This window comes from Zingiber officinale, chromosome 5A (assembly GCF_018446385.1).
Source record: "Zingiber officinale cultivar Zhangliang chromosome 5A, Zo_v1.1, whole genome shotgun sequence".
In the NCBI taxonomy this organism is placed as follows: Eukaryota; Viridiplantae; Streptophyta; class Magnoliopsida; order Zingiberales; family Zingiberaceae; genus Zingiber; species Zingiber officinale.
In genome coordinates, this window is record NC_055994.1 from 6,153,397 (window position 1) to 6,176,889 (window position 23,493).

A 23,493-nucleotide genomic window follows, 5' to 3' on the forward strand; every position below is an offset into this window, starting at 1 on the left:
ATGATAAATTCTTATGATTTAGTAATCAAATTGTTATACATAGAAAATCCTAATTATTTAATTTTCTTCATTAAATAATACATTTTATTTTTTTCGTTTTGTTTGAATCTATAAAATAACATTGATAAATAAAAACGAATCCAAAAAAATAAAAGGAACAATTCCCGGTTCTATAGTTCAGTCTAAAACTATGGAGTTTCAGATGTGACAACAAAGGAGCGTTCTTCCTACGACTGTGATGCCCTAATAACTATTCTACAAGCATAATGAACAAGCAATAAAAAGTCATAAACAGAATTCTTATTCCAATTGCTTGAATTAAATGGAATCAGATCGATAAATTATATTCATCCTCTCACATATTTGAACCGAGGATGAGGCAGCAATGAAGAACGAAAAGATGGGAAGGCAAAGGGTGGTATTTGCAATTAATTCCAAACCCTCATATTCCCTTGAATCTAAATTTTGTTGTTCTGTAGTAATTGCATATTTGATTGCTCCGATTTTTTCATTGGAGGTGCAATGCTTCCTTCGGTTTGCCCAAGAGATTGAGCACGGTTCCTGCAATCTGCTCGGAGGAAAGTCCAGCCGCTTCGACTTGGTCCTTTGGCGATCCGTGGTCGATGTATCGGTCAGGCAAAAAGATTGATCTCAGCTGCACATAAGAGCACAAATAAGCTTTGCTACTTCTCAACCATTTTGAATCAGATGAGAGTGTTTCAGATCAGCTGAGGAGAAATTTACCTTGAGGTGTCCATCCAGAAGGCCATTCAGGCCCAAGAACTGCGCGACATGCGAACCGAAACCTCCAATGGAGCCCTCCTCCACTGTGATCAGTATCTCATGCTCATCTACCAGCCTCCTGATCAGTTCCACATCCAGAGGCTTACAGAACCGAGCATCAGCCACTGTTGTAAAGATTCCATGGGTCTTAAGTGAGTCTGCAGCCTGTAAGCATGTCTGAACTATGGAACCATATCCGAGGATGGCCACTCTATCTCCTTCCATCAGAATCCTACCCTTCCCAACCTGTCCAAACAAATCAAATTAGTATCTTGTCAGAAAATGATACCTTAATTCTGTAGAAACATGAGAGTAATGATGGTTGAGAAGGCAGGAAGGGGCACCTCAAGAGGAGTGCCTTTGTAGCCTGTAGGGAGGGGCACTCCAACTCCATTGCCCCTAGGGAATCTGAAGCAGCTAGGTCTGTCATCAATGGCTGCCGCTGTGGCCACCATATGCATCAGTTCAGCTTCATCAGATGGAGCCATCACGATCATGTTGGGCAAGCAGGCCATGTAGGTGATGTCGAATGCCCCGCAATGTGTAGGTCCGTCGGCACCGACGAGGCCAGCTCGATCGAGTGCAAACCGAACCGGAATCTTCTGCAAGTCCACATCATGAACCACCTGATCATATCCTCGTTGCAGAAACGAGGAATAGATGGCACAGAAGGGCTTCAGGCCCTCTGCAGCCAACCCGGCAGCAAAAGTGACTGCATGTTGCTCGGCAATTCCCACATCGAAGCACTTCTCAGGAAACCTCTTTTGGAAATAATTCAGCCCTGTGCCACCGCCCATGGCAGCATGAACAGCCACAATCTTATCGTCGACCTCGGCCTCTTTGATGAGAGACTCCGCGAAGTACTGTGTGTACGAGAGAGTGGATGACTTCGACTTGAATTGCTTCCCGGTTTCAGGATCAAACTTCACAACACCTGCAAGCATCAAATGGCACATTGTTTAGACCAAATTAACAAACTTGGAAAGAACCAGGAACAATTGCTTCGAGTAATTAGCCAATGGCACTCACCGTGCATCTTATCGGCAGCAGCCTCTGCATGAGGATACCCTTTTCCTTTCTCTGTAACAATGTGGACGAGGACAGGACCCGAAGCTGGCATGGACTTCACCTTCTCAAAAATGGAAACCAGGTCGCCTACATTATGCCCATCTACAGGCCCAATGTAGTACAGACCGAGTTCCTCGAACAAAGAAGAACCTGGGGCACTCATCACTCCGTGAGCAAATTCATCCACCTTCGAAACAATCTTGTGCGTTTGCTCACCGATCTGCTTCGTGACATCCTGAACAGACACACATCAACCCTGTAAGCAACTGGTCTTTGTGGCAAACATGGTGGTGTTTAAGGGCAGACGATGATACCTTGGTTGCTTCCGGGAGCATCCTGAACTTGTTGCTGGATTGAAGCTTGGTGAGGGCCTTAGTAAGCGCCCCGACAGGAGCTGCTGGTCCATCAAGGGTTGCAGTTGGAAGTGAAACTTGTTTATTGTCATTCAACACGATGATAAGGTTAGAGTCTAAGTAGCCAGCATTGTTCATGGCTTCATAGGCTTGGCCTGCGGTCATGGCTCCATCCCCAATCACCGCAATGACATGGTTCTTCTTCCCCTGCAAATCCCTAGCAACAGCCATTCCTGCCAATAAACAAATTGTGGCTTCAGGTCTTGTATCAACCGAATGTCTTGGATTATGTAAGAATAGTGGAGTAGCTCAAGTACCAAGCCCTGCGGAGATGCTTGTGGAACTGTGACCAACACCAAAGGCATCGTGCTCGCTCTCTTCTCTCTTGGGGAATCCGGCGAGCCCGTCGGTTTGCCTGATGGTGTGCATCTTCGACCTTCTTCCGGTCAATATCTTGTGGGGGTAGGCTTGGTGGCCGACGTCAAAAATGATCTTGTCTTCAGGGGTATCGAACACGTGATGGAGAGCCACTGATAGATCTACCACCCCCAAACTGGAGCTCAAGTGCCCACCAGTCTCGGCCACAGTGAAGACAATTTCAGCTCTCAGCTCCGCAGCTAATTGCTCCAGATCCTAAAAGACGGAAATCAAAGGAGAAATTTTCCCACCAAAATTAGTCACAAAGATGAATTTTGTTTTTGGACCTAGACCAAAGGAGGACGGGCAAATCACCTGCGTGGAAAGATTCTTCATGTGAATAGGGTAATTGATGGTATCCAAAATAGGGGTCGCCGGCTTCTCCCCTGAGTAATCGATCTTCCACCCACTCTTGTCTTTGGAAATCATAATCTTCCCATCGCCGCTCTCCGCGCAAGCTCTCACCGAAACCTAAAAGGAAGAAACAAATCATGAATTCCTGCAACACTCTACCCATTTCCCCCCAAATCTCCATTTCGAAACCCTAAAACCCAACTTTTTATCGGCAAAAAGGGAAAGAAAAACTCAAGAAACGAAACCAGTGCAGGAAGATTTGTTCAACCTGTCTTCTTCGGCAAGCAGCTTTCACGCCCAAGCTTCGACCTCTGAGCAAAGCCGCAGAAGGGGAGGCGGCCATCAGAGCGCTTGCTGCCTCCATGTCGCGAGCAGACGAAAGCAAGTACGCGGCTCACAAAAATGAATTCTCGATCGCTGAACAGAGGAAAGAGAAAAGGAGGAGCTAGTCAGCGAGGAGGAGGACGAGCTGCTCGAAGACGACCTGAAGTGAGGAAGACGAAAGGCCGGAGCATTATATAGAACGTTAAACGGCGACCACCTTCGTCCCTTCTCACATGTGTAACATGTGAGTTACTTACGATGATCAACTACGATTTACGAGCGTAACGGCTGTTTATACCGGTCCTCATGCTTTTCGTTCGTATATTTTTTTTAATATTTAATATTTTTTATCCAATAATTGAAGACAGAGAGAGTCTGTGCCGGCAAAAATAGGCTGGTTCAAAGCACCGGACGATGCCGGTCAATCTCAGTAGCTGCGCATGAAGCAGCAGGGAAGCCACGGGCATACCGGTTCAACACGCGAACAGTCGGCTGACTTGTTCTGGTCAACTTCAACGTTTTTAAAACCGGACCAACCGTTGCCAAAATTTTGTGACAGTGATAGTTGTGAATCGGTCAGTTATATTCATTTGATTGGGGTTATTCAGAGTTCTAATTTTTTTTTTCTATTAGAGTATCCGGTTCTCATGTGATAATTTTTTTCTATATATTTTGTCAAAAAAAAAATTTTGAAAGTACGGTGTCTCCTTAATTAGTGATTCAATATTATTAATAGTTTAATCATCTTAGTTGTGGCCTGCATAGAAATTAAATCTGGATTATTTAGGAATACACCCAACCTTTTAGCATCAAGCTAAGCCCCAAGGCATTCGAAGTCCTAATCAAGATGATAATTCTCATTTCAGACCCTCTAGGATTGTCTCTTGCGATATGATAAGAAAAGTAAATCATTAGAAGTTTCACCTAGTATAGCGGTCATTTGCATTAGAAGTCAAGTGACCAACAAGGTATTGCGCACACGTTGGGGATTGATCTCGTGACATATTGCAACAATACCATATACAAATACTAACTATGTCAGCCCATGGGAGCTATTCAGAGTTCTAATAAATGAAGTAAAAAAATGATTTTCTTCACCCCCAAACAGTCTAGTATCGTCGGTCTCACAGCATGATACAAACAGATAAATTATGTATGCAAATAGGCCCATGGTGGGAGGGTATTCCGTAGCCATCAATCTCATTATTCGAACCCGTACGAAGGAAGTAATTTTACTTTCTAGGAACTAACTACACTACACCCTAGGGGGTTTAGAGTCCTAATAAAGAGTGATAACCTTCACTGGGGTCTCTCTAGGACTGTCTCATGCGATCTGAAAGGGAAATAAACTATAAGGAGTTTCATCCGGCACAATAGCTCGTTATATGACCTGGGATGTATTTTTCACACATTGGGAATCGATCTTGTGACATATTACAATAACACCAAATGCAAATACCAACTGTGTTTGTTCATAGGGACATTATGATCTTTTAAAGTCTTAACAAAGATAATTACGCTCACCCCAGGTGTCCCTCATAGTTCGTTTTCAAATTATGTGAAAGAAGGTAAATCATGATGTAAGATTATAACAGATCCTAGTGGGGTGGGAGGAGCTTTTTCCAGAGGGCATACGTACTTTGAGAATTGATTTATGTCTCATTGTATCAAATTTATTACCTTCTAACCAACTGGACACTCCATGAGAATCTCAGAGTTATAATAAATGGGAGGATAATGTCCATCTCAGATGGTCTAGTATCATAAGTCTAGATATAGATAAATAAATCACAAAAAAATATTTTACCTTTACACACTGACCCTTTACATGAAAAAGGCCCCACCTTCATCACCTCAAGGGTGGCACTGTTCTAAATTATGTGAAAGGAGATAAATCATGAGGTCAAATTATAACAGATCTTGGTGGGATAGGAGGAGTTTTTTTTTCTCGAGAGCATACGTATCTTGAGAATTGATTTATATCCCATTGTATCAAATTTATCATCTTCTAATCAATTAGGCACTCCATGAGAATCTCATAGTTGTAATAAATGGGAGGATAATGCCCCAGATAATCCAATATCATAAACCTAGATACAGATAAATAAATTACAAGAAAATATTTTACCTTTATACATTGACCCTTTACATGAAAAAGCCGAAACATTGAACTAAGTATTTTTATATCAGTTAAAAATTAACTCCAAAATCAATTGAAGCATCCCACCGTATAGTTTCTCATTATGCTAACCCATGGGGCGTTCAGAGTCCTAATAAAGTCTTATTGAAGGTGGTTAGTGTGCTGCAACGAAGGGCTCGATTAGGGGCGAATTGCAACTCGTTGGAGTTCGATAGGGTCGTCTTATGCCATTGCTAAAGTTATGATAGAAACTAATTAAGTAAAAATTAAAAGGATGCTTCTACTTTCATGGAAAGAATATCTTCATATATACTAATTAAAAGGATATTCATTTTTTTCATTCTCAAGATATTATTATTTTAATATTATATAGTAATTTAGGTCAAAACTATTATATTATAAAATAATTCTAAATAATTTAAATTTAAATTATTTTAATGCTAGTTAAAATTATTGTTAAAAATTGCTTTAACATTTGTTAAAACTGTTTTAATTTAATTAAAACTATTTTAAGTTGGTTAAAATTATTCTAATACTATTGTAATAATTTTTATTAAAATTATTGCAATAATACTATTTTAATTTAGTTAAAATTGTTCTAATATTGATTAAAATTACTTTAATATTTATTAAGGCTACTCTAATTTAATTGAAATTATTTAAATTTGGTTAAAATTAGTTCAATACTATTCTAATATTTTTTTTACTAAAACTACTATAATAATCATTGCACGCCTCCTCATATGGATGTTTTTTTATCAGAGATGTTCCTAACAAGTGCAAAGTTGAAGTTGTGGCAAAAAAAAAAAAAAAAAAAAAAAAAAGTTATTCGCTCGCCCCCAGTGTCCCCGCCAATCCGTCCCTAGGCTAACACGGAGGAGATAAATTATGGGTGGCTACTAGCCATTAGTGCAAATGGCCAAGGTATGGGGAGGTTATGCTCGATCATGCTGAGTTTCGACCCTAAAATTTTATGTAGCAACACTCCATGTCTTAATCATCGCACCATCCCAAGAAGACAAAGTTGAAGTTCTACATGATCTACTTCAAGGTGTAGGATCGAACTCTCTATTAGAGGGTCAATAGTATTATGAATATTATGAAATGATAATTAATGAAATAATAGATAAACAGCGTAATAGGATAACAAAAATAAATATTTATCCAACGATTTATCAATTTAAATAAATAAAAATCAATTAAAACAAGGCATAAATAGACACATGCAATAATAATAATAATAATAATAATAATAATAATAATAATATAATTTTTATTTTTAATTACTTTTAGAGAGAGAAATTTTTTAAAAATAAAAATAAAAATTAAGCACAATTATATAATGAGCCAACACACCATAAATGAAAATGTACTCTACATGTTGTCAATTAGAATTTAAGCGTAGAATTATAGCGTGTCGCATCACAAAAAGCACAAGAGCACAAGAATAGGGAAGAATAATTATGAATTGGTATTTTTCAAGCTGTGTCTCGAATCTCCTTTTATAACACTCTCTTGGCCGCTAGAAAGCTCTCCGAGCACCTGTATTTATGCTGACATGGCTACATCTTCTATCTGTGAGATGACAATAGCAAAGCTTCTTCGGTTACCCGTTCATCCTTCAATCGCCTAGAGAGAGGTCAAATCTGATATTGACCTGAGTCGCTCAAATTACTAATAAACGTCATCTCTCAATCGCCTGAAAGCAGCTCTGGTTGCCCGTATGCTCCAGTCAACCCGACCTAGTTATGGTTGCTTGGAACTTCTGAAATCCTTCGTCAAGAGTTATCACTAGCCAGTCACCCCGAACTCCCTTCGATCATCTAGAACCATCAAACTACTTCCCTGTAGTTTTTACACATAATGAGTAGTGATCCCGTCCGGAAGCTGAGTCGGACAGAGGCTGGCCGCGTTGCCCTCACTGTTGACGGAAAGTCATGGAGACGCCTTGTTGACCTGGCACCTACCGGAAAGGCTCACACGGGTGAGTGACGAGGGGTGATGACGGAGACGATGAGGCAAGGGTCTCCTGCGCACGCTCAGACAAGCACCCAGGTCGTTAGAGACCAAGAACTAGGGAAAAAGTCCTCGGGTCAGGCCCTCCGACGCTCAAGCCAGGTACTTTTTTCCCGGAAGTACATTGAAACGAAAGGGCGCAAAGTAAAGGACGAATGTGAAAAGATGAGTGAGCGTACCTGCGTAAGGAAAAAGCCTCCCTTTTTATATAGCAGTAGGTACTTCTGGAGTCTAACGAGTGTCAGGGAATGTCGGGTGTCAGGATTTGTCTAGCGGTGAATGACACATGACATCTTCCTATAGGTCTAAGGAGGGATCGGTGGGCAATGAGCCCTAGACCGTTAGCATATTCCCTGACATGCGACGATTATTCTCTAACAGGTTATTACGATTCTCTGGCTTGATTGTCGTATAGTGTGTGCTCGCCCCGGTCCGTTAACCCTGGACTAGGTCCTCGTACCTGTAAATCTTGACCTGTAGGCACAGACCTGCATTCCCTGGCGCATTCCCTGGCTTGTATTTATTGCCCCGTAAATCCAGATCTATATGTACAGCCTTGCATTTGCCAGTCGATAAATCCCGGTAAATCCAGACCTGCGCATACCGCCCTGCCAATCTAGGCCTTCGCTTGTCGTTCCTTAAGTCTCGTCCCGTATGCACGCCCCCGCTCCGTATTTTATCCGGTAAGTCCTGAATCATACGTCCTGGCCCACATATCATGTTCTGCATGTCTCGCCCTGTAAACCTTAGTCCGCTTACCCTGAAGTGTACGTCCTGGTCCGTATGTCTGGCTTTGCATGTCTTATCCTGTGAGTCCTGACCTGTATCCTGTAAGTCCTAACTTGTAAGCCTTAGTCCGTTTGTCTTGACCTGTACGCCTTGATCCTGTTGGTGCAACCTTAGGTCAAGGTTGACCTGGTTGACCCGACTCGAGTTGACCTGACTCGAGTTGTATTTTGATGTTTGACAAGAACAGAAGAGTTGTATTTTGATGGGAGATTGTTGGTGCAACCTTAGGTCAAGGTTGACCTGGTTGACCTGACTCAAGTTGTATCTTGATGTTTGACAAGAACAGAAACTTGGGAGGTTGTGGGTGCAACCCTTGGTCAAGGTTGACCTGGTTGACCCGAGGTGAGTTGACCTGACTCGGAAAAGTCCAAGCAGGGAGCTTGGCACGGGAAAAGTCCAAGCAGGGAGCTCGGCATGGGAAAAGTCCAAGCAGGGAGCTTGGCACGGGAAAAGTCCAAGTATGGAGACTTGGCACGGAGAAGTCCAAGTATGGGAACTTGGCAAGTGGAAGTCGGAGAGGGCTCGGTAGCTCGTTCTCCGGACTAGGTCAGAGAGGGCTTGGTAGCTCATTCTCTGGACCGGTTGGAAGTCGGAGAGGGCTCGGTAGCTCGTTCTCCGGACTAGGTCAGAGAGGGCTCGGTAGCTCGTTCTCTGGACCGGATGTGGAAAGTCCTGGTGAGTGAAGCCAGGCAGACGTAAAAGTCCTAGTAAGTGAAGCTAGGCAGTTTGGAAGTCCTGGTGAGTGAAGCCGGGCAGATTGGAAATCCTGGTGAGTGAAGCCAGGTGAAAAACCCTAGTGAGTGAAGCTAGGTGAAAGTCCTGGTGAGTGAAGCCGGGCAAGGGAAAATCCAGATGGATCAAGGGTGATCGGACATCTGGTGTTGAGAAGGTCAAGTAGGTCAAGAGAGTGACCGGATACTTGACACGAAGAGAAAAGTCCAAGTGGGTCAAAGGGATTGACCGGACACTTGGTGGGGAGTCTTAGCAGGTCAAGGGAGTGACCGGATGCTAAGCATGATGTACCAACAGGTCAAGGTTGACCGGGTATTGGTTTGGACTTGGTTTGGGCAAAAACCGAGCTCTGGATCGATCAATGGATCGATCGGTCTGGTGACCGATCAGTAACCAAACAGTATGCTACTGTATGTTATCTGATCGGTCTGCAGACCAATCAGAAAGCGAACAGAAGGCAAAGAGAAAAGGAGGGGATCGGTCTGTGGACCGATCCACATGCACCCTGATCGGTCCACAGACCGATCAGGAGACGATCAGAGAACTTGGGCGAGTTCTCTGTGAAGAGTGCTGATCGGTCTGGGGACCGATCAGCACAGGTCCTGATCGGTCCCCAAGACCGATCAGAGAGGATCTGGACCGATCAAGCTTCAGCCTGATCGGTCCATGCACTAGCCGTTGCGACACAACGGCTAGATTCTGTGTCTTCTTTGTCTTCTTCGCAGGTGCAGGTATAAGACCTCTACAGTAGACGAAGGAGGAGATAACTCTCTTCCTCACGAGACTGTGATTTGAGCTTTGCTGAGCTCTTTGTTTCTGAAGCTTCGTGTGAGCTTCCCCGGCTGGTCAGCTGCTGCTGTTCTTCCGTGAAGTTGCTGCTTCGTCAACGGAAACCAGTCAAAGGCAAGCAAGGTGTTTTACATTCATATTGTCTGTATTTCTGTACTTCATTCTTGCTGTTGCAAGAGATATTGTGGTGAGGTTTCTCCACCCAGAAGGAGTTCTAATTAGCCGGTTTTCCGGAGACTCATCCACCGACGGATTGATAGGCTTCGTCCACCTTACGGACACGTCGAGGAGTAGGAGTTTATCTCCGAACCTCGTTACATCGACGAATTTGAGGTTTGATCTTTCCGCTTTCGTTTCTATTCGTTTTATTTCCGCTGCGCTAACTCTAATTGTAGAAAGAAACGAGAATTTGGGGTCGGCTATTCACACCCTCCCCCTCTCTAGCCGCGATCATCGATCCTAACAAGTGGTATCAGAGCGAGGTCGCTCTTCGCCGGATTAACACCCGAGGGAGCACAAGCTAGAGATGGATCAACTCGGAGACGACATCACCATTCCACCCTTCTACGATCGCGACGACTTCGCGTTTTGGAAGGTAAGAATGAAATATTTTCTTATGACTAATCTTGAGAATTGGAGTTGTGTCCAATTAGGTTTCAAGCCTCCGACGGACAAGAAAGGAGAAACCCTAGAGAAGAAGGAGTGGACCAAGGAACAAGTCCACTAATCCCTAGTCAACGATGAGGTATTGAAGATTTTTGAATTTTCTTTACCTAATGATGTTTTGTGTAGGATAGGTGGATACAACAATGCCAAGGAGTTGTGGAACAACTTGGCTAAGTTTCATGAGGGGAACTCCACTTCAATCCATGAATAGGAGTCAAGTGAGCCAAGTAGCTCACATCATGGAGGAGAGGAATTAGAAGTTGAGGGCTACTCAACATCTAAGGAAGAAGAGAAGGAGAGTTCTTCTTCAAGAATGGAGCAGGAGGAAGAAGCTTCTACCTCCGGAAGGGATGAAGAAGAAAGTCTTCATACATCCTCAACCCTAGGTAACTCAAGCATTTCAATTTCAAATAAATTACATATAATGTGCTTTGAGTGTAGGGAGTATGAACATTACAAGAGTAAGTGTCCAAAGAGGATTAGAAAGTCTCCACCGGCGCCAAAGGTCAAGAAAGCCGGAGTCCCGATACGCAAAGGCAAAGAGCACGTGGTGTGCTTTCAATGCAATCAAAGGGGACACTATAGGAGTCAATGTCCGAGGGGGAGACAATCTCACAAGGACAAGAGACCGAGCACGTCTATAGGGGGAGCTAAGGTAAACTCTAAGGTAATCTCTAAGGCTCATTTTTGCAATTCAAATAGAACACATGCTAGTAGTTTGATTGCAATTGTTAACAATAATGATAAGCATGATAATTATAGAAATCGATACACATGCTTATGTGCCAAACATGTGAGCCTAGATAAGGATAACACTAGGAAAGCCAACCCTAGGATCAACTCATCTAAGGTTAAGGATAACCTAGGTAGAAATCTCAAATCATCTAGACATATGCCTAGGAATACCTCAAAGACAAATGACAAGTTAAAACTTGAGGTATTAGAGAAGGAAAATCAAGTCTTGAGGTCAAGACTTGATACTTTGGAAAAGGCTCTTAAGAACTTGGAGAAGTCATCTCTAGGGTTTAAGGGTCAAAAACCAAAGTCCAAGGACAAGAAAGGTTTGGGTCACAAACCTAAGTCCCAAATGGTCAAGCCCACTTATCACAATGTTCCATTCGATTATGGAACAAAATCTAGGGCTAGGAAGACCATCACCAAGGTCACAAGGGGAGTCACCCCTAGAGTTGATCTTGATGAGTCCCAAATGACCAAGGCTTTAAAGTCTAGGAGGGTCATTAGGAGGGTTGCTAGGAAAGTCATCCCTAGTGAATATTTAGTGAACCCAATGAGCTCCAATAGGTATTGGGTTCCTAGGAGCGTGATTCCATCACGCTAGATGGATTAGAGTGTGCCAACCTTATTTGGATAGATAGTTAATCTATTCATAGCAAAAGGTGGCATTTGAGGAATTTTCAAGGGGTAATCAAGCCTTGAAAATGAAATTAACAATTATTCCTAAGGTGATTAGAATGTGCCAATCAAATTTGAGGAGTTTTCTAGAGTCAATCTAGTTGGCACGTAGTGATCTAAACATCTTTGGTATATGATTTGAGGTCTATCACACTTAGGAATATAGAATTTATGGCAAAATGATCAAAATTATCAAAAATGACAACTAAGGCTAGAATTAGGTATTTTCTATACCTTTATGTGCTATTTACCATATATTGTTTGTCATATGCCATGTCATGACATCATATTTATTTTATGGTCATTTGAAATGTCATGATAATGCTTAGGTTAGTTATATGTCATGCTTTATTTAAGTTTCATACTTTATGTCATGACATCATGACATTGGCACATGTTTTCATTTATGATATCATTTTATGCCATGTCATCATTTCTTGCATTTATAATCAATGAAATTGATCTAAGGATAAACAACACAATTTGATATGGAGATCAAGTTGTTGTTTTAGAAAATGCATGAAAACTTAGCCTAAGATAACCTAAACCCATATCTCACATCAAAATTGACTTGGATGTGTTTGATATACCTTAGATGTGTGTGAGATATTAGGATGATGAGTTAGGATCAAGGTGCATAGTTCTTGTACCTAGATGAGCCTAATTCAAAAATTGGGGATCATAGGGAAAGCTTATGTACAAGTCATGTACATATAGCCCAAAGATTGTGGTCCCAAATTAAAGGGTTTAAAATCATTTCAAAATTGATTTAAAAAACCTTGATGAAGCTTTTCTAGTGATAGCATTCATCATTGAGCAAATTGATACAAAGTTGAGGTAAACTTGAACTATTTCAAAGTTTTTGAATTTTGTATAAAGATTTAAAAATGGAACTTATTTTCATAGAAAACTATTTTTCCATGATAGTATATGTTATGAGGAATGTATCCTCAAAATTTCACAATTTTTGGAATTTTCTGTGATTTTCTAGAGGTTTCTGAATTTCGGGAGAAGAAATCAGAAATCGGAAATCAGAGTCGTGGACCGATCAGAGGGGATTCTGATCGGTCCAGGGGTGCGTGGATCGGTCACTGCGACCGATCCAGGGAAGCCCTGAACGGTCTGGTGACCGATCAGGGCGTGCCAGTTTCGACTGTGCTGTCTGAAATTTCTGAAATTTCAGCAATGAAGTTGGTGTTTTGGATTTCTAAAGGTTTGAAACTCTCCAAGACATTATTGGTGCAATGGTCAAGGGGGAGTTGACCTTTAGGGGGAGTTTTACCTATTAGTCAAGGGGGAGCTGACTTTTAGGGGGAGTTTTTACTCCTAAAAGACTTAGGTGATATGGGATTATCACTAAGTTAATTGTTGACTCTAGTGTCAAGGGGGAAATTAAGAGTTTCAATGAAAGGTATGGGACTTTCATTAGGAAGAAACTCTTGACCTTGATTCACTCCTTTTGATGTGTGTCAAAAAGGAGAATGGAGGATGTCTAGAGAATGTTCAAGAAAGAACATTGGAGTTAGTGGGAGAGTTTGTTGATCACGACGAGTGAAGTTGTGAACAACGATAACTTACTCTTCAGGGGGAGAGTTTGTTGATGTGTGCCAATAGGGGGAGAATGAAGGGTTTAAGTTAGGCCTTCATTATCTAAGAAGGAGGTTGCCTTCTTAGAAGGAGAATGTAAGGTTGTAACTTATGTTTCATTACCTAATGGCATGAGGAAAGTTGAGGCTATTGGATTAGCCTAACTTAAAGGTATTGTCAAACATCAAAAAGGGGGAGATTGTTGGTGCAACCTTAGGTCAAGGTTGACCTGGTTGACCCGACTCGAGTTGACCTGACTCGAGTTGTATTTTGATGTTTGACAAGAACAGAAGAGTTGTATTTTGATGGGAGATTGTTGGTGCAACCTTAGGTCAAGGTTGACCTGGTTGACCTGACTCAAGTTGTATCTTGATGTTTGACAAGAACAGAAACTTGGGAGGTTGTGGGTGCAACCCTTGGTCAAGGTTGACCTGGTTGACCCGAGGTGAGTTGACCTGACTCGGAAAAGTCCAAGCAGGGAGCTTGGCACGGGAAAAGTCCAAGCAGGGAGCTTGGCATGGGAAAAGTCCAAGCAGGGAGCTTGGCACGGGAAAAGTCCAAGTATGGAGACTTGGCACGGAGAAGTCCAAGTATGGGAACTTGGCAAGTGGAAGTCGGAGAGGGCTCGGTAGCTCGTTCTCCGGACTAGGTCAGAGAGGGCTCGGTAGCTCGTTCTCTGGACCGGATGGAAGTCGGAGAGGGCTCGGTAGCTCGTTCTCCGAACTGTGGTCAGAGAGGGCTCGGTAGCTCGTTCTCTGGACCGGATGTGGAAAGTCCTGGTGAGTGAAGCCAGGCAGACGTAAAAGTCCTAGTAAGTGAAGCTAGGCAGTTTGGAAGTCCTGGTGAGTGAAGCCGGGCAGATTGGAAATCCTGGTGAGTGAAGCCAGGTGAAAAACCCTAGTGAGTGAAGCTAGGTGAAAGTCCTGGTGAGTGAAGCCGGGCAAGGGAAAATCCAGATGGATCAAGGGTGATCGGACATCTGGTGTTGAGAAGGTCAAGTAGGTCAAGAGAGTGACCGGATACTTGACACGAAGAGAAAAGTCCAAGTGGGTCAAAGGGATTGACCGGACACTTGGTGGGGAGTCTTAGCAGGTCAAGGGAGTGACCGGATGCTAAGCATGATATACCAACAGGTCAAGGTTGACCGGGTATTGGTTTGGACTTGGTTTGGGCAAAAACCGAGCTCTGGATCGATCCAGTGATACACTGGGTTATCTGATCGGTCTGGTGACCGATCAAGTAATAACATATGCTATTGTATGTTATCGATTGGTGCGGACCGATCGAAACGAAGGCAAAGAGAAAGGAGGATCGGTGCGTGGACCGATCCACACCTGATCGGTCCACGGCCGATCAGAGACGATCGAGAACTTGGGCGAGTTCTTCAGGAAGTCTGATCGATCCGGGACCGATCAGTCTGATCGGTCCCAAGACCGATCAGAGGATCTGGACCGATCAAGCTTCACCTGATCGGTCCATGCAGACACAACGGCTAGATTCTGTGTCTTCTTTGTCTTCTTCGCAAGTGCAGGTATAAGACCTCTACAGTAGACGAAGGAGGAGATAACTCTCTTCCTCACGAGACTGTGATTTGAGCTTTGCTGAGCTCTTTGTTTCTGAAGCTTCGTGTGAGCTTCCCCGGCTGGTCAGCTGCTGCTGTTCTTCCGTGAAGTTACTGCTTCGTCAACGGAAACCAGTCAAAGGCAAGCAAGGTGTTTTACATTCATATTGTCTGTATTTCTTGCTGTATTTCTGTACTTCATTCTTGCTGTTGCAAGAGATATTGTGGTGAGGTTTCTCCACCCAGAAGGAGTTCTTATTAGCCGGTTTTCCGGGGACTCATCCACCGACGGATTGATAGGCTTCGTCCACCTTACGGACACACCGAGGAGTAGGAGTTTTTCTCCGAACCTCGTTACATCGACGAGTTTGAGGTTTGATCTTTCCGCTTTCGTTTCTATTCGTTTTATTTCCGCTGCGCTAACTCTAATTGTAGAAAGAAACGAGAATTTGGGGTTGGCTATTCACACCCCCCCCTCTCTAGCCGCGATCATCGATCCTAATAGATCCGTGTCTCCTGCTCTGCATGACTTATCTCATAAGTCCTGACCTGTAAGCCTTAGTCTGCCTATCCTGACCTGTATGTCCTGGTCCGTATATCCTGACTTGTACGTCCTGGTCCATATATCATGTTCTGCATGTCTTCCTGTATCCTGTAAGTCCTGACCTATAAGTCTTAGTCCGTCTGTCCTGACCTGTACATCTTGATCCGTGTCTCCTGCTTTGCATGACTTATCTCATAAGTCCTGACCTGTAAGCCTTAGTCCGCCTGTCTTGACCTGTACGTCTTGATCCGTGTCTCCTGCTCTGCATGACTTATCTCATAAGTCCTGACCTGTAAGCCTTAGTCCGCCTATCCTGACCTGTATGTCCTAGTCCGTATATCCTGACCTGTACATCCTGGTCTGTATATCCTGTTCTGCATGTCTTCCTGTATCATATAAGTCCTGACCTGTAAGCTTTAGTCCGTCTGTCCTGACCTGTACGCCTTGATCCGTGTCTCCTGCTCTGCATGACTTATCTCATAAGTCCTGACCTGTAAGCCTTAGTCCGTCTATCCTGATCTGTATGTCCTGGTTCATATATCCTGACCTGTATGTCCTAGTCCATATATCATGTTCTGCATGTCTTCCTGTATCCTATAATTCCTGACCTGTAAGCCTGAGTTCGCCTATCCTGAGTTGTACATTCTACCTTCCGAGTTCCTTCTTGCCATGTAGGCCTAACCCCTGAATGCCGCTTATGCCCGACCCGGATCACCCTGTGATCTGGACTTTTGATCACCACGTAGGTCAGAATTTTGACCACCACGTAGGCTGGACCTTTGACCATCATGTAGGCTTGACTTCTGACTACCACGTGGGCTTGACTTCTAACCGCCTCGTGGGCTTAACTTCTGCCCGCTACCTGGGCTTGACTTCCGACCATGTCAACTATCCGACCCCCCTATCATGCACCGTATCACAAGCCTCCCCCTCAAGTCTAGTCGAACGAGGCTCCATTCCGACTGACTAGACCTAGGTCCCGTTCTTACCTGGTCTTGTCTTTGTGTCTCTTTGACTGCTAGCCTTTTTTCCAATATCCCGCTTAGAATTTATCACCTTCCATAAATGATAGGTGGGACGTTATTGCATGCGCATCCACTCCACTGTACTCGATCCTGCTATTTTTCCATAAATGCCCCACTATTTCCCAAACATCCTCACATGTTCTGAGGTTCACTCTTCACATTCCCCTCTCTTAAAAAAGGGTCGCGTATACCACCACTTTCACTTTCCTCAGGCTACCCTTCTCTTTGCTCATGGAATCAAACGAGATATCTTCTTTGCGCCACCAGCTCACTCATTTGACCCAGCTGTTAACTCACAAAGATGAGGTCTTGCTTGAGATGACACAGAGTAGGGACCTTCAGTCCTCTCTCTATCGTGAAGTGGAAGAACTCTCGCTGGCGGCTAAATCCAAAACTCAGGCCGAGGCAACTCTAAAGCATAAGGCTTATTCAGACTTGAAAAGTCGAACCCATTTTATTACCTATTTGAAGCTGAAGCATGAGGACACTGTAGCCCTCCTGCAAGAGGAAAGCCAGATAAAAGATGAAACCATTGCCCATCTACAAAGCATTATCCAACGTATCAAGGAGGAACTAGCTCAGGCGCGGGCTCATCTGGCGAGGAGGGACCAGGCATCTTGATCTTGTAATAATGTGAATTCTTGAAAGATGTGTTGGTTGCTACTCGAAAAACCTATAGGTTCCACTGTACAAAAATTTTGTACAAAGGTCTGAACCTTTTCCTAGCTACCATGTGTTCTTTTAAATTAAATTTTGGATCGCCTGCGGAACTTAACACGTTTGATCCAAAACTTAATCTATTTGTTCTTTTAGGTTTTGACTTGGATCTCCTGTGGAACTTAACACGTTCGACCCAAGTCTCCTTAAGTTATTAATTCCATTAAATATTAATTTCCATAAAAGGTTCCCAGTACTGACGTGGTGAGGCACATGGCCTTCTTGGATATGGGAGCAACCACCACCGACTAGACAAAACCTTTAATAGAAAGCTAATATTTAATTTCCTAAAATAACTTTAGGTTAACCAAAGAGAACAATCAAATCACAAGGAAAAGAAAGAAACAAAAGAACACAACTTCGAAAAAAACATATTCGAAATACTAGAACGTAAGCCTCTTGTATTTGGTATTATTTCCATAAATAACTAGCATGATGCGGAAATAGAAATTACTAGTTATACCTTGTAGAAAAACCTCTTGATCTTCTACCGTATTCCTCTTCTAACCTCGGACGTTGTGTGGGCAACGATCTTCCAAGATGAGAAACCACCAACCACCTTCTTCTCCTCCAAGCAAGGTTCGGCCACAAAAGAAAAGCTTTACCAAGGAGAAAACCAAAATACTAACCAAGCTCCAAGAGATGCTAGCTTTCTCTCCTTCTTCTTCTTCTTCTCCGAGTAGTATCCGCCACCACAAGAACTCCAAGGAGAGGGAGAGTTCTGCCACCACAAGAGGAAGAGAAGGAGATGATGGCCGGCCACACCAAGGAACAAAAGAGGAGAGGAATAATAGATGTTGTGTCTCGTGAAGGCACCTCACCCCTTCTTTTATATTCCTTGGCCTAGGTAAATTAGGAAATTTAATTACAATAAATTTTCCTTAATTTCCTTGACATGATTTAATTGAGAAAAATAAAATAATATTTCCCCAATTAAACAATGATGGCGGCCAAATCAATAGGAAGCAAATTGGACAAGTTTCAATCAACAATTAAAACTTTCCTTATTTGTTTCCGGAAATTTTAAAAATAAAATTTCTCTTTAAAATCTCTTCATGGTTAATAAAAGGAAATATCTATAATTTTAATTTTATTAACATGTGAATAATTTTAAAGAGAAAATAAAACATCTCTCAATCTATAAATAAGGAAAGAGATCTAATCTCTTTCTTTAATCTTTGTAAATCTTTTACAAGAGAGATATTTTAATTTTAATTCTCTTTTAAATTAAATCTTCCACATAATAATAAACATTAAAATTAAATTTTCTTTTAATTAATTATGGCCGGCCCTACTAGCTTGGGTTCAAGCTAGGGCCGCCACCTTAAACCCAGGCCGGCCCTAGCTTGGTTCCCAAGCTAGCTTGGCCGGCCCCTTTAGGTGGGTATAGAAGGTGGGTATATGTGGGTATAGTACTCTATAAATAAGAGGCTATGATAGGGACCGAGAGGAGGAATTGGTTTTGGTCTCCGATAAAATTAAGCATCCCATGTTCGCCCTGAACACACAACTTAATTTTATCAATGATAATTCATTCCACTAGAGAACTATCATTGAACTACCGCACCAATCTCAAATTACATTTTGGGCTCCTTCTTATTATGAGTGTGTTAGTCTCCGTGTTTAAGATATCGAATGTCCACTAATTAAGTGAGTTATTGACAACTCATTTAATTAATATCTAAGTCCAAGAGTAGTACCACTCAACCTTATTATCATGTCGGACTAAGTCCACCTGCAGGTTTAACATGACAATCTTTATGAGCTCCTCTTGAGGACATTATCAACCTAGTATCACTAGGACACGCTTCCTTCTATAATCAACAACACACACTATGAGTGATACAATTTCCCAATTTATCGGGTTTATTGATTCATCGAACTAAATCTCACCCATTGATAAATTAAAGAAATAAATATCAAATATATGTGCTTGTTATTATATTAGGATTAAGAGCACACACTTCCATAATAACTGAGGTCTTTGTTCCTTTATAAAGTCAGTATAAAAGGAACGACCTCAAATGGTCCTACTCAATACACTCTGAGTGTACTAGTGTAATTATATAGTCAAGATAAACTAATACCTAATTACACTACGACCTTCTAATGGTTTGTTCCTTTCCATTCTGGTCGTGAGCTACTGTTTATAATTTATAAGGTACTGATAACATCATCTTCTGTATGTGACACCACATACTATGTTATCTACAATATAAATTAAATGAACAACTACAAACAAATGTAGATAATTAGACCAAATGTGATTCTTTATTCATAATGAATGTTTACAAAGCTTAGGCTTTCAATATACACTCCAACAAGATGTCCTCATGTAAAATACCGAAAAGGGCAGATAATAATAAGGGGAATTTTTCGGAATTTTTAGAAATTTTTCGGGAATTTTTCAGAGATCGTATGGACGAGTTTACGGGGATAAAAACGGAATCCGGGAAAGCCTGTTTAGGCTATCCCATTTAAACGAGGAAAAGTTGAATTTATTTATTTGTTTTTGTTCCTTTTCCTTATTTTTCCTTTTCCTCGTTTTCTCCCCCCCCCCCCCTTGCGAGCCCGTGCCTTGCCCTAAACCCTTTGACGCCGTCTCCTCCTCCTAATCGGCGCCCGATGGCTTGCCCTAACCGTCGGCGGTTTCTCCTCTCCCTCGCGTGCATAAGCCCGAGACCAAGAGAAGCCGGCATTTCTCTTCTCCCTCTCCTCAGCCGAGCGATTCTTTTCCCTAGGTGCCGACGCCGGCAAGCTCCTGTTTTCCCTTCCCCTCGCGTCGACGCCACTCCGACCCGGAGCCGAGCCCTAGCTCGATTCATCGCGCCACTGTCCGCCTACCTCCCATCACTGCCCAACGACGCCACCGGCGCTGTTGCCCCTCGTCGTGGAGATCCCAGTGGCACCGCCGACACTCCCCTGTGCCATAGCATCCTCTGCCCTTCTTTTGGTTGTCCCGGAGATCCCCAAATCGTGCTGAGCAGCATCGCGCCATCTCCTCCCTGCGCAGATTGACATCTGGGTAGCGTTTCCCCTCACCGGAGCAGTGGTGTTGCCGTGCTTGTTGTGCCCTAGTCGGAGTCGCCTGTGCCCTAGTCTTGCGTACACACTACTTTCCACTCGATCGCTGTGGAAACAACTACTGTCGGGGGCTGCCGTCACCAGAAGGGAGGAGTTGCCGAAGGAAATTAGGGATCTCCTACTGACCTCATCCCTCTGTCCTTGCTCACACTCACGGAGCTAAGCTTCCCTTACGCTCTTTGCGGCCGGGTTCGAGGTAATTACCAGCCTTGACTACTGATTTAGGTAAGTGGATGTGGAATGGTTGATTTGGGTACCTGGTTGGGTGTGGGATTGCTAATTTAGAGTATATGGTTTGGTGGACAGCAGCTTCACAAGTTTCAGCTACTGTTGCTTGCTGTCATCGTCGGAGAAGAAGGTTAGGTAATGATCCTTTTAACTACAACAGTGATGTAGATGTTGTTGGATCGTGAAACGTCGATAGAGGGGGGGTGAATATCGATTCGAAAAACAACGAGTATAAAAGAGTTAAGCGCAGCGGAAATAAAACAGCTTAGACAGATGAACACAATGTTTTTTTACTTCGTTCGGAGCCTGTGACGACTCCTACTCGAAGGCCCGTACTCCGTGAGTACTTTCGTTGGGCAATTCACTAGCAATTCGAAATAATGATTACAAAGACAGTACAAGGAATGCTAATGAAAATTAAAACAAAGCTATACTGACAGAAAAAAAACCACAAGAACAAGAGAACGTTGTCGGAGCTTCGTTAGCGTCGTTGGAGCGCGAGCAGCAAAGTAAGCAATCTAAGAGTTCTGAGTTGATTCTTGATCTCTGCCTCCGCCCCATCTTTTATATGAAGCTCGGGGCGCCCTGGATCCCTTCCAGGCGCCCTGGTGAGACGTGCCAAGTTCAACCAGCGAGCTCCAAGTGGCGACGCTCGGTCAGGATAATTTTTGCCTCCAGGGCGCCCGGGTGCCTCCCGGGCGCCCGGACCACCTTTTTCCAGCGAACAACTTTCCTACAAAACAAGGTTAGTCCGAGACAAAATAGATCCTGCAAAATAAAGTGTTAGCATAATTACAGTTCAACAAAGTAATAGCAAAGAGTATGACTTAGATTCCGTCTTTCCGAGACCGGAATCTAGTCACGATCTCGACTTAGATATCTGAAATGGATCTAAGCCGGATCGACGCCTAATGTTCCCTTCCCGGGAACGCGTCCTCGCAGTCACTCCCCTCCAGTGACTTGCCTCACTTACCTGCCAGACGTCCGGTCAGCCCTTCGACCCTTCTGGACTTCTCGCCAGCTATCCGGTCAGCCCGTCGACCTAGCTGGACTTCTCGCTAGCTATCCAGTCAGCCCGTCGACCTAGCTGGGCTTCGTTTCAGACATCTGGTCAGCCCGTCGACCTGTCTGGACTTCTCCTGCACACTCGATCAAAGTGTCAAACAACAACAAACTAACTTAACCTGATTTGTCATTCATCAAAACTTGGGTTAAATCGTTAGTGCTAACCGCACCAACAATCTCCCCCTTTTTGATAGAATGACAACCTGGTTAAGTTAGTGAAAACATATGCAAGAAACATGCATTTATGTGATTTTTAAGTTAGTTTGAATTTTCAGTTTGGTTCAGCTAACTTAACCACCTAACTTAACCACCTAACCCTCCCTCTTTGACATTCATAAAAAAAAATAAGCATGGATTAAGTAAACATAGACTTCAGACAAAATAAGAAATAATGTCAAGTTAATCTGGGGGAGTTTAAACTTTTGAAAACTTGTTTAAAGCATTAGCTTGTAGCTTTTAGCTAAGTTTTAGATAGTCTAATTTTCAAACATAAGTATGTAAGTTCTAAATTTCAAGATCAAGTTTTAAATTTTCAAAACAAGTTTCAACTTTGAAACGCTTTTCAAACATAAGTGGTCAAAATCAAAATTCCAAAACTAAGTTTGAAAAATCTAATTTTCATAATTTTTCAACAACAAAGTAATTTTGTTTAAAGCGAATTTTTGCAAAATTTAACTTTCAAATCAAGTACAATCAAATTTTGAGAACTAGATTTAATTTTCAAAACTAAGTTAAATCTAAAAATCAATTTTCAATAAAAAGTGAAACCCAAAACAACTTATTGTATACGAGTTAGTTTGCAAACATAGTTTTAAAATATTCAAAGTAGACAACGGAGTTTTAAAATGATTTTGTAAAATTCTTTTTCAGAAATAATTTTAAAGTTTAATTTGAAAGACTGAAGTAGTTGTATATCTCCCCCTGAACCTGACATTAAATCAAATGTCTAACCAGTTTGTTACTGACTGACTTATCAAAAGATAGCAGCTTTCACTTGGTTAGTCAAGTTAAGGTCAACCTTAGCTTGATTAATATATATTTTGTATTTAACGCCCAGACTTATGTCGATGCACTGAAATAAGCATCTTAAGTCTTAGGCAAGTGGCCTATGCATCTCACCCTTTTCTATGTTCGTCAAACACAAGCAAGCTAAGCCTAGGGTTTTGGTGAAATGCTCAAAACTAGTCCTATGGGTACATGTTCTCTAAGGATTTTGAACTAGTCTAAGGTTAAAAATTTATTTAAAAATCTAAAAAATAGGAAAGTTTTGAAAACAAAATATGTTTTAACCTATAATTTGAGAATAACCATTTTTGAAAATATTTTTGAGATTTGAAACTCCTAGTCTATTAAACACATTCCTAGTTTTCTACGTAAATGACTAAATTCATTTTCAGGGAGTGGTTTAGTGAATATGTCAGCTAAGTTTGACTTGGACTCAACGTATTTGAGCTCCATGTCACCCTTAGTAACATGATCCCTGATAAAGTGGTGTCTGATTTTAATGTGTTTGGTTCTTGAATGATGCACTGGATTTTTTGTTAAATTTATTGAGCTAATATTGTCAATTAAAACTTTTACATTTGTGATTTTTAAGTTGAAATCTTTTAAGGTGTGCATCATCCATAATAATTGGGCTACACATTCTCCTATGGCTATGTATTCTGACTCAGTTGTAGATAGTGCAACACAATGCTGTTTTCTACTAAACCAGCTAACAAGTGATGGGCCTAGTAGTTGACATCCACCACTTGTACTTTTGCGGTCTAATTTACATCCAGCATAATCTGAATCAGAATATCCTATTAATTCAAAGTCACTGGTTCTAGGATACCAAA

The 23,493-nt window shown here is 42.3% G+C and overlaps 1 protein-coding gene across 1 annotated transcript; it reads right to left on the reverse strand.

Annotated features, from left to right (window-relative positions):
- Positions 1-278: 278 nt before the first annotated feature.
- On the reverse strand, positions 279-3,483 carry LOC121979373 (probable 1-deoxy-D-xylulose-5-phosphate synthase 2, chloroplastic). The gene is made up of 8 exons (XM_042531366.1): positions 3,244-3,483; positions 2,937-3,092; positions 2,522-2,837; positions 2,166-2,437; positions 1,813-2,086; positions 1,128-1,717; positions 745-1,029; positions 279-655 (listed from the first exon to the last, which is right to left on the reverse strand). Exons 1-8 carry the CDS (start codon positions 3,337-3,339, stop codon positions 509-511), a joined length of 2,136 nt encoding a protein of 711 aa, XP_042387300.1. The 5' UTR covers positions 3,340-3,483; the 3' UTR covers positions 279-508.
- Between the last annotated feature and the right edge of the window lie 20,010 nt (positions 3,484-23,493).

Excerpts from the sequence above, each read along its gene's own strand:
- LOC121979373 (XM_042531366.1), bottom strand. The coding sequence starts at position 3,339 with ATGGAGGCAGCAAGCGCTCTGATGGCCGCCTCCCCTTCTGCGGCTTTG. Across the intron at positions 3,093-3,243 it reads CTGCTTGCCGAAGAAGACAG|GTTTCGGTGAGAGCTTGCGC; the intron begins GTTGAACAAATC and ends TCTTCCTTTTAG. Across the intron at positions 656-744 it reads TTCTGGATGGACACCTCAAG|CTGAGATCAATCTTTTTGCC; the intron begins GTAAATTTCTCC and ends TCTTATGTGCAG.